We start from the raw sequence: 11075 nt of genomic DNA, 5'->3' as shown, positions 1-11075 counted from the left end.
CAATACTACAAGAAATACTACAGGAAATATTACAAGAAATACTACAGGACATATTACAGGAAATACTATGGGAAATACTACAGGAAATATTACAAGAAATATTACAGGAAATACTTCAAGAAATATTACAAGAAATACTACAGGAAATACTACAAGAAATATTACAAGAAATACTACAGGAAATATTACAGGAAATACTACAGGAAATATTACAAGAAATACTACAGGAAATACTACAGGAAATATTACAAGAAATACTACATGAAATACTACAGGAAATATTACAAGAAATACTACAGGAAATACTACAGGAAATATTACAAGAAATACTACATGAAATATTACAGGAAATACTACAGGAAATATTACAGGAAATACTACAAGAAATACTACGGGAAATACTACACGAAATATTACGGGAAATACTACACGAAATATTACAGGAAATACTACATGAAATATTACGGGAAATACTACACGAAATATCACAGGAAATCTTACAAGAAATACTACGAGAAATACTACAGGAAATATTACAGGAAATACTACGGGAAATATTACAAGAAATACTTCAAGAAATATTACAGGAAATATTACAAGAAATACTACAGGAAATACTACAGGAAATATTACGGGAAATACTACACAAAATATTACAGGAAATACTACATGAAATATTACAGGAAATACTACAGGAAATACTACACAAAATATTACAGGAAATACTACAGGAAATATTACGGGAAATACTACATGAAATATTACAAGAAATACTACACAAAATATTACAGGAAATACTGCAGGAAATACTACGGGAAATAATACAGGAAATACTACAGGAAATATTACGGGAAATAATACAGGAAATACTTCAAAGACCGCTGCAGGAGTATTATAGGCGCACACACAGGGATACTGTTGGAATATTACAGAAAACACTGCATGATTATTTCAGGAATGCTACAGAAATACTGCAGGAATACACACAGGAATACTGCCTAAAATACTGTGAATGCTGCAAAGAACACTGCAGGAATATTATAGGCACACACACAGGGATACTGTAGAAATACTACAGAAACACCACAAAAATATCACAGGAATACTATGAATAATATTGAAGGAATACTGCAGGAATGTTACAAAAATGACTGCAGGAAATCTTCAGGAATCCACAGTGGGAATACTGCAGAAGGAACTTCATCAATACAGCAGAAAACTATACTATAATAGCACAGAAACAACAGTAGGAATACTGCAGAAAAACACGGACCAGGAAGCTGTAAACTCACACAAGGCAGGCCACACACACACACACACACACACACACAAAGTAGTTTTCTCCGAGGACTGAAACGTGTTTTTGTTCTCTAACTTTAATTTCTCCGGTTTATTTCCTTCCTACTGTGAGACCGCCAAAATAAAACCACAAAACCAGCAAACACTTCAGACTCCTGTTGGACCGTTCAGACAGCAGACAGCCAATCAGAGGACAGAGATCAGAGTTCAGTCAGAACTGACACTGAAATATGACCAAAAACCACAGAAGAAGAGAAGACAGTGATCAGAGGTCAGAGGTCACAGGGCTGTAGGGGAGACCGGGGTCAGATGGAACAGGAAGTACATGTTTAAAACTCTGTGTTTTTATATAAACGTCTGCCGCGTGTTTCAGATTCATACGACGGGTTTTTAATAAAATGAGTTTAGATTCAGACGGAGTCACAGAGTGAAGATCTGAGTCAGGACTGAACTGAAGACTTTTGTGTTGTGGACGTTTGAGGACGTCCTGTTGGACGCTGTCTGACATTTTACAGACCAAACATCTGACTGATGCTTCGAGGAAATCATCAACAATCAAAATGATGGTTAGTCACGACCTGGAACAGGTTAAAGCTCCATGTTTTGGTTTGGTTCATTATCATTATTATTCTTTATTTTATTCTATTTTTTTAAATTAAAGTATCTGCAGCAGGTTTCTGTCCAACACACTGCAGCTGTGAAAAACTGCTTCGAATAAACAGATGAACGTCTGAGTTTTTGTGTCTGAGCGAGCGTGACTGTAAAATATAAAATGTCTTGAGCTGTATTTCTTTTATTTGGAGTGAGGAAGACTGCGGCTCATCATCTCTCTGATTAAACATTAAAGATCTGAAACGGTGAAGACTCAACTGCTTTTATTCTGAAGGTCAGACGAGGACGTTAAAGGCGGTCACATCACAGTGTGACATCATCCTGACAGGTGTTTCTGTTATTTCGGTCACATCGCTGAGGCTGGACTAAATAATAGAAACACCTGTCAATAATCTCACAGTTCCATCACGAACTGAAAATGAAACGGAGGATTATTGTTGGATTGATTCAGATGAATGTTCCTAATAAACTGAACACTGAGCGACTTTCAAAATAAAAAACAGAAACAACAAAAAATCCACACGAACAAATAAATAAATCATTATTATTATTATTATTATTATTATTATTATTATTATTATAATTATCATTATTTACAGTTATTTCACTGATTTTCTAAATGAGCAAAATGAGGCTGAAAAATATCTCTGAACTGATCTGTGATCACAGCACAGAAAATAATATGAATAATACAATAAGAATACTGTAGGAACACACACACACACACACACACACACACACACTGATACTGTAGGAACACACACACACACACTGATACTGTAGGTATATTACAGAAAATAACTGGAGAGAATATTAATAATTATAATTATGATTATAAAGTAGAGCACAAACATACTGCAGGAATATTAAAGGACTAACACAGAAAACATGACAGAGATCTTCAGATGAGGCGGAACGAGTCTGTTTCCTGTCGAATGTTCAACATGTGAAGGAAAGAAGAGATTTATTATTCTGTCCTTTAAAAACTCATTGAGTCAAACTGAAGTTTGAAACTGACGTGACATTAAATCACATGTGAACGATGTAAAGAGGAAATGTTTACAGTTATTATTTTCAGGCATGAAAACTGTTTTGTTGTTCAGGTTTCAGCTGACGAGTCAAGAGAAGAACAATTTTTCAGGTTGTATCGTCGACTCAAGGCCAAAACCAAAAAACTGATTTTTGTGGTTTGATGGAGAAACTGAGTGTTGGTCTGTGATCCAGCCACAGATACAGTCAGAGACACGCCGCTGACAAACGTCGACAGAGTCTCTAAAAGATACTGAAGATCCCTCCAAACACACAGTGACGACACTGAGCTCAAGCACCAGCAGCCTCCGAAAAGGACAGTACCAGGAAGTACCACACAGTACCAGGAAGTACCACACAGTACCAGGAAGTACCACACGGAACCAGGAAGTACCACACAGTACCAGGAAGTACCACACAGTACCAGGAAGTACCACACGGAACCAGGAAGTACCACACAGTACCAGGAAGTACCACACGGAACCAGGAAGTACCACACAGTACCAGGAAGTACCACACAGTACCAGGAAGTACCACACGGAACCAGGAAGTACCACACAGTACATGGAAGTACCACACGGAACCAGGAAGTTCCACACGGAACCAGTAGGAAGTGCCACACAGAACCAGGAAGTACCACACAGTACCAGGAAATACCACACAGTACCTGGAAGTACCACACGGAACCAGGAAGTACCACACAGTACCAGGAAGTACCACGCAGTACCAGGAAATACCACACAGAACCAGGAAGTACCACACAGTACCAGGAAGTACCACACAGTACCTGGAAGTATTACACAGAACCAGGATGTACCACAGAGAACCAGGAAGTATTACACAGTACCAGGAAATACCATACAGTACCAGGAAGTACCACACAGTACTTGGGTATTGAAACACAATGAGGTTATATCAGGTCACAGAAAGTTTCACCAGTTTTCACTAATTGTTCTCAGCGTGTCTCACTTTCACATGAGGAACCACCTGCATGTGTTTCACACGTTCTGTCAGAGGAACCACACTCACAACAGCTGACCCACAAGACCGAGGTCAGAAGACACCAAACCTCACCTGAAATATTACAGGAAATACTACAAGAAATACTACAAGAAATATTACAGGAAACACTACAAGAAATATTACAGGAAATACTATGGGAAATACTACAGGAAATACTACAGGAAATACTATGGGAAATACTACAAGAAATACTACGGGAAATAGTACAGGAAATACTATGGGAAATACTACAGGAAATACCATGGGAAATACTACAGGAAATACTACAAGAAATGTTACAGGAAATACTATGGGAAATACTACAGGAAATACTACGGGAAATACTATGGGAAATACTACGGGAAATAGTACAGGAAATACTATGGGAAATACTACAAGAAATACTACGGGAAATAGTACAGGAAATACTATGGGAAATACTACAGGAAATATTACAGGCAATACTACAAGTAATATTACAGGAAATACTTCAAGAAATATTACAGGAAATACTACAAGAAATACTACAAGAAATATTACAGGAAACACTACAAGAAATATTACAGGAAATACTATGGGAAATACTACAGGAAATACTATGGGAAATACTACAAGAAATACTACGGGAAATAGTACAGGAAATACTATGGGAAATACTACAGGAAATACCATGGGAAATACTACAGGAAATACTACAAGAAATGTTACAGGAAATACTATGGGAAATACTACAGGAAATACTACGGGAAATACTATGGGAAATACTACAAGAAATACTACGGGAAATAGTACAGGAAATACTATGGGAAATACTACAAGAAATACTACGGGAAATAGTACAGGAAATACTATGGGAAATACTACAGGAAATATTACAGGCAATACTACAAGTAATATTACAGGAAATACTTCAAGAAATATTACAGGAAATACTACGGGAAATATTACAGGCAATACTACAAGAAATACTACAGGAAATATTACAAGAAATACTACAGGACATATTACAGGAAATACTATGGGAAATACTACAGGAAATATTACAAGAAATATTACAGGAAATACTTCAAGAAATATTACAAGAAATACTACAGGAAATACTACAAGAAATATTACAAGAAATACTACAGGAAATATTACAGGAAATACTACAGGAAATATTACAAGAAATACTACAGGAAATACTACAGGAAATATTACAAGAAATACTACATGAAATACTACAGGAAATATTACAAGAAATACTACAGGAAATACTACAGGAAATATTACAAGAAATACTACATGAAATATTACAGGAAATACTACAGGAAATATTACAGGAAATACTACAAGAAATACTACGGGAAATACTACACGAAATATTACGGGAAATACTACACGAAATATTACAGGAAATACTACATGAAATATTACGGGAAATACTACACGAAATATCACAGGAAATCTTACAAGAAATACTACGAGAAATACTACAGGAAATATTACAGGAAATACTACGGGAAATATTACAAGAAATACTTCAAGAAATATTACAGGAAATATTACAAGAAATACTACAGGAAATACTACAGGAAATATTACGGGAAATACTACACAAAATATTACAGGAAATACTACATGAAATATTACAGGAAATACTACAGGAAATACTACACAAAATATTACAGGAAATACTACAGGAAATATTACGGGAAATACTACATGAAATATTACAAGAAATACTACACAAAATATTACAGGAAATACTGCAGGAAATACTACGGGAAATAATACAGGAAATACTACAGGAAATATTACGGGAAATAATACAGGAAATACTTCAAAGACCGCTGCAGGAGTATTATAGGCGCACACACAGGGATACTGTTGGAATATTACAGAAAACACTGCATGATTATTTCAGGAATGCTACAGAAATACTGCAGGAATACACACAGGAATACTGCCTAAAATACTGTGAATGCTGCAAAGAACACTGCAGGAATATTATAGGCACACACACAGGGATACTGTAGAAATACTACAGAAACACCACAAAAATATCACAGGAATACTATGAATAATATGAAGGAATACTGCAGGAATGTTACAAAAATGACTGCAGGAAATCTTCAGGAATCCACAGTGGGAATACTGCAGAAGGAACTTCATCAATACAGCAGAAAACTATACTATAATAGCACAGAAACAACAGTAGGAATACTGCAGAAAAACACGGACCAGGAAGCTGTAAACTCACACAAGGCAGGCCACACACACACACACACACACACACACAAAGTAGTTTTCTCCGAGGACTGAAACGTGTTTTTGTTCTCTAACTTTAATTTCTCCGGTTTATTTCCTTCCTACTGTGAGACCGCCAAAATAAAACCACAAAACCAGCAAACACTTCAGACTCCTGTTGGACCGTTCAGACAGCAGACAGCCAATCAGAGGACAGAGATCAGAGTTCAGTCAGAACTGACACTGAAATATGACCAAAAACCACAGAAGAAGAGAAGACAGTGATCAGAGGTCAGAGGTCACAGGGCTGTAGGGGAGACCGGGGTCAGATGGAACAGGAAGTACATGTTTAAAACTCTGTGTTTTTATATAAACGTCTGCCGCGTGTTTCAGATTCATACGACGGGTTTTTAATAAAATGAGTTTAGATTCAGACGGAGTCACAGAGTGAAGATCTGAGTCAGGACTGTTTTTACTGTAACACACTTCCTGTTAACTTCAAATCATTTCGTGTATAGAGAAAAGAAATGAAATGATCAATATCAGTTTAAATCATTCAATAATCATTTTAATTGTCTGAACTTTTACAGTGTCTTCGTTCATCGTTTTTGTTGTTATGAAATGATTTTAGTCGAGTTTTCAGACCAAAGCTTCCGACGCACTTTGTTTATTTATAGATTATTGTCATTTATCAGGGACGGTTGGTTATTTACTGGGGGGGGGGGGGGGGGGGAGGGGTAAAGATTTAATTTGTATTTTTTAATTTATTTTACGGCCAACTTTTAAAGAAAACGCAGTTGAATATTTTCGTTAAAAATCACCAAAGTTACATCATTTATCGACCAGAAACTGTAAAAAACAGAAACTATTGTTGGATTTTAAAATTCCTGACGGTCCTTCGACACATCGTGTCTCATGAACACTTCCATCAGAAAAAATAAAAAGTCTGATCTGAAAATACGTCATCGAAATCACTTTATTTTATGTCTCTTTTAAGATTCGGCCAAAAAATAAACTGCTTGCATGACGACAGTGAAAAACTGACTTTTTTTTTAACGTCAGGAAACGTCAAAGGGTTAGTTTTAAAAATCTAATAACTGGTTCATGGTGGAGGTAGGGTCAGTCAGGGAGCGTCACACCGCAGCACGGGAGCGTCACACCGCAGCACGCCACTTTCTCTGATAAATTAAGAACAGTCCCTAACCTGTCCCAAAGAAATTATTCATTTAGTCAATATTAGAAAACTGTTGAAAATGTTCATCTTGACGTCTCTAAATGTTTTTACTTTTTAAATGACTTCAACAATTAACGACTCATTGAAATTATTTTTGTTGTTAATTGAACTGAATGTTATTCTACAGAATTATTTAATTAATTTGTCACAAAAAAAAAATCAGATTTTTAAAATGACCTTTTTGTCTGAACACTTTGACATTTGAAAGTTTTTGACTGAATAAAATCAATACGTGGGAGATTTTATCTGTTTTTATTTTTATTATATTAATATGACCAATATTGTCAGTCTGTACAGAGTGAGTCCAGAGGGGCCTCAGAGGGGCCTCAGAGGGGCCCGGGGTCACTTTAGCATCAAGGGGGAAGTACATATATGAAACCAGATGTTGGGAGTCGTCCCAAAGAAAATCTGGAGCATCAAACATTTAATTTTCTTCATTGTGGTGAATAGTTTTGCAGCAGTTTAAGACGTCTCATATTTTCACTGAGCACATGCACAAATGCACATGTTGTAAATAGTGACGGGGACGTGTCCCCTGCGTCCCCCCAGAGTCTCCACCTCGGCCCGATGACTCCGACTGATGGTTCAGTTTGTATCTTCGTTACTGAGCTGTTTAACTCTCATTAATCTGGATTATAATCTCACATCAGAGTCGTTAACTCTTTGATTCTGCAGCTGCTTCATCCTGATGATGTTTTTTATTTACAGATGATTTTTTTATGGCTGAAAGATAAAACTGTTTAATTTGACTCTTTTCTTCAGTTTGATTAAAACATTGAGAATAAAAACAGAGCTGAGGTCAGATCAACAAACTGTGTTTGTGGATGAAGAGAAAAAAGAACATCTGGTTCGTGAACTAAAGTTTTGGGGATTAAAGGAGCATTTCACAGTTTTCTGCTCTGCTCCAACTGCTCCCGGTCTCCCCTGTCCCCGGTCGGTCTCACACCGGCCCGGGTCTGGGTCTCACCTGGGGTTGGAGCTGTTCCAGTAGACCGCGTACCGGTCGGAGATGAGTCGGTCGTCGGTGACGGCGGAGCAGAGCCGGAGCAGGAGGCCGAGCAGCAGCGGCAGCAGCGGTCGCCCGGAGCGCTCCATGTGCGGCGGAGCGGCGCGCTGCGTCCCGCCGAACATCCGCGTCTCTTGTCTTCAGCTGTGAGCGCGTGCAGACCCGCAGGGACCGGAACCAGAACACATCAAAGACTCCGAGGCTCACTGACGATGATCTGATCAGATCAATAATCAATACTCATTCTCTGACTGGTGATCAATAATCCATCCGACTGCTTCTTCACCTTAAAACCGGCGCGTGGGTCCCGATCCGGCTCCGGGACCAACTGTCCAAAAGTTTCATGTTTTCTGTGAACCGTCGGAACCGGATCAGAGCCGCTGCAGGCCCGCGTGCGCGCACACCGCCGCTCCGTCCATGTGCGTCCTGATAAGAGTAACCGGTCCAGCGGAGTCCGGATCAGGGTCCCGGAGCTCTTGGTCCGGGTTCAGGTCTTCTTTGTGTCTCTTATGTAACAGCTGCACTTTCAGAGTTTCACACAGACCCGCGGCCCCGCAGCAGGACCGGCTCGGTCTCTGATCCCGCTCTGCCCGGGTCCCTCCTTTCTGCTCCCGGACCCAAACTTTCCGCTCCGCCGCTGCAGAACCAAGCCGAGCCGAGCCGAGCCGGACCGGGTCGGACCAGAAATCAGGACAAAGAAGAAGAAAGTTTGTTGCAGCTGCAGAAGGAGCGTTTGTCTCGGTCACCGGCCCCGTCCTCACTGCTGCTCCCGGTGCGTCCCGCGGGGGGCGGAGCTTCACACACGGTGCCCCCCCCCCCCCCCCCCCCCCCCCCCCCTCTCTCTCTCTCTCTCTCTCTCTCTTTACTACATGGCCAAAAGTATGTGGACACACCCCGGTGCTCATCAACCTGCTGCATGCAGACCGTGACTGTGAGGAGAGGATCAGGTCTGGGATCTGGTCTGGGATCAGGTCTGGGATCAGGTCTGGGATGGTTGAGGTCAGACCAGTAACACTCCTCCACATCACATCATTCTGCTTTGTGTTGAAACAGGTGATGTCCAGGTGTCCCTGTAAACCACCACAGTCAACTCTTTTTACTGTCCTCACTTTATACAGTTTTATTTAGGAACGTGCACACACACACACACACACACACACACACACACACAGAGCAGAAGCTTCAGAGTCTCCCCCTTCACTGTCCTCAGTGTTTAAACATTCAAAGTGTGACATGTATCCAGAATGCTTTGTGTCCCACAGTGGTGACTATAGAGGTACTTTGACTTTAGCTGAGACTTGATGTGTGTGAGGACGCAGCGGCTGCAGGGCGACACAGAGACAGAAAATGATCCCTGTGTTTATTCTGCAGTGCAGTGAGCGCCCCCCACAGGCTGCACCGCTCATCACACCCACAGCGTCCTGCATGTGTCACATTAAAAGCAGCGACGGGCGGACAGGTTCTGTCACACGATCGATTCCTTTGAACTGATTTGTGTTAAGTTATCAAACACTTGGAGTTTGATACTTTTTGCAGAACGGTGTGACAGCCTGTGACAGTGCAGACATGTCCGACACACAAAACCTCTCCTGAATGCATCATCATGATGAGTTTATGTTAATGAAGATAAATGTTTTTATTTTAATGCACCGATTAGAGTCCATGTCATCTCCATTATAATGAACACGCTGAAGTCGGAAGAACATAGATTCCAGGAGCACCTGAATGCACCTTTGGCCTTGACTGACAGAGGTTTCGACTTGAGTCTGATTCAGTCGGTCCTTCACTCAGTGTCTCGACTGCACTACGTTACGGCACGTTGGGGACTGAAGAGCACTCAGACGCTGGACAGGCTTCACACCACACACTGAAAACACTTGTTCAAAAAGACTTGTTGGTTCATTTTCACCCATCACTGATTACAGCCCACAGAGGATTCAGACTGCACCCATAAAATAAGACAAAGTAAACCTTCCTCTGTCTCTTCTCCTCCTCGTCCCTGAGGGAGCTGCTGTACAAGTCAGTACGAGTGCTCGTCAGTCCCACTGTGGTTAGTCTCAGTGGGTGATCTTGGTGGCTGACTGCCAACAGTGGTTCATTTCTAAACTAATTCACCTTTAATTGATCAAACCCTGCTTTGTTTTTAACAGATACGTAAATGAACATTTAATGATCATTTGCTAAAGTGTCCGTGTGGAGCTCTGGTACCTGTCGCTCTGTGCACGTCTGTAACGTCACTATAACAACCAGACCAAGATAAATGTGTTGCTTCAACAACAGTGTTGAAGATGCAGCCAGAACAGAAAGAGATGGTTCCTGTAACCAGCGCTACAGTTTCCATCAGCGACCTACAGAGAGGAATATAATGTCTGACACCAGATCGTCCCCTCCGTCTCTTACTGAATCAACACAGGACAGATTTGTCTCATATTGTCATGCACACTTCTCTAACATATACACTCTGCTCTCACATGTTCACATAAGGAATAATTAAACCCACAGAGTTTGGAGAGCAGAGAAGATTTCAGTCAGAATCTAGTGAAGAGAATGAGAGCTACAGTGACAGGTGTGTCCCTAAACATCAGGACATGATAACTGTTCCTCCAGGTGCTCTGACATGTTCTCCCTGTGTCAGCGTGGGTTTCTCCAGGTGCTCCGACATGT

The 11075-nt window shown here is 40.3% G+C and overlaps 1 protein-coding gene across 1 annotated transcript in view; it reads right to left on the bottom strand.

Annotated features, from left to right (window-relative positions):
* efna2b (ephrin-A2b) overlaps window positions 1–9177 on the bottom strand; it is a 134193-nt gene extending 125016 nt beyond the window's left edge. The window contains exon 1 of the mRNA XM_033622794.2: window positions 8373–9177. Coding sequence (XP_033478685.1) covers window positions 8373–8536 — 164 coding nt within the window. The 5' untranslated portion in view covers window positions 8537–9177. The remainder of the gene's footprint in view (window positions 1–8372) is intronic.
* Window positions 9178–11075: the final 1898 nt, after the last annotated feature.

This window comes from Epinephelus lanceolatus, chromosome 6 (assembly GCF_041903045.1).
Source record: "Epinephelus lanceolatus isolate andai-2023 chromosome 6, ASM4190304v1, whole genome shotgun sequence".
NCBI classification, from domain to species: Eukaryota; Metazoa; Chordata; class Actinopteri; order Perciformes; family Serranidae; genus Epinephelus; species Epinephelus lanceolatus.
Note: the sequence above shows the minus strand (reverse complement) of the source record. Positions and strands in the feature narration are given on the sequence as shown.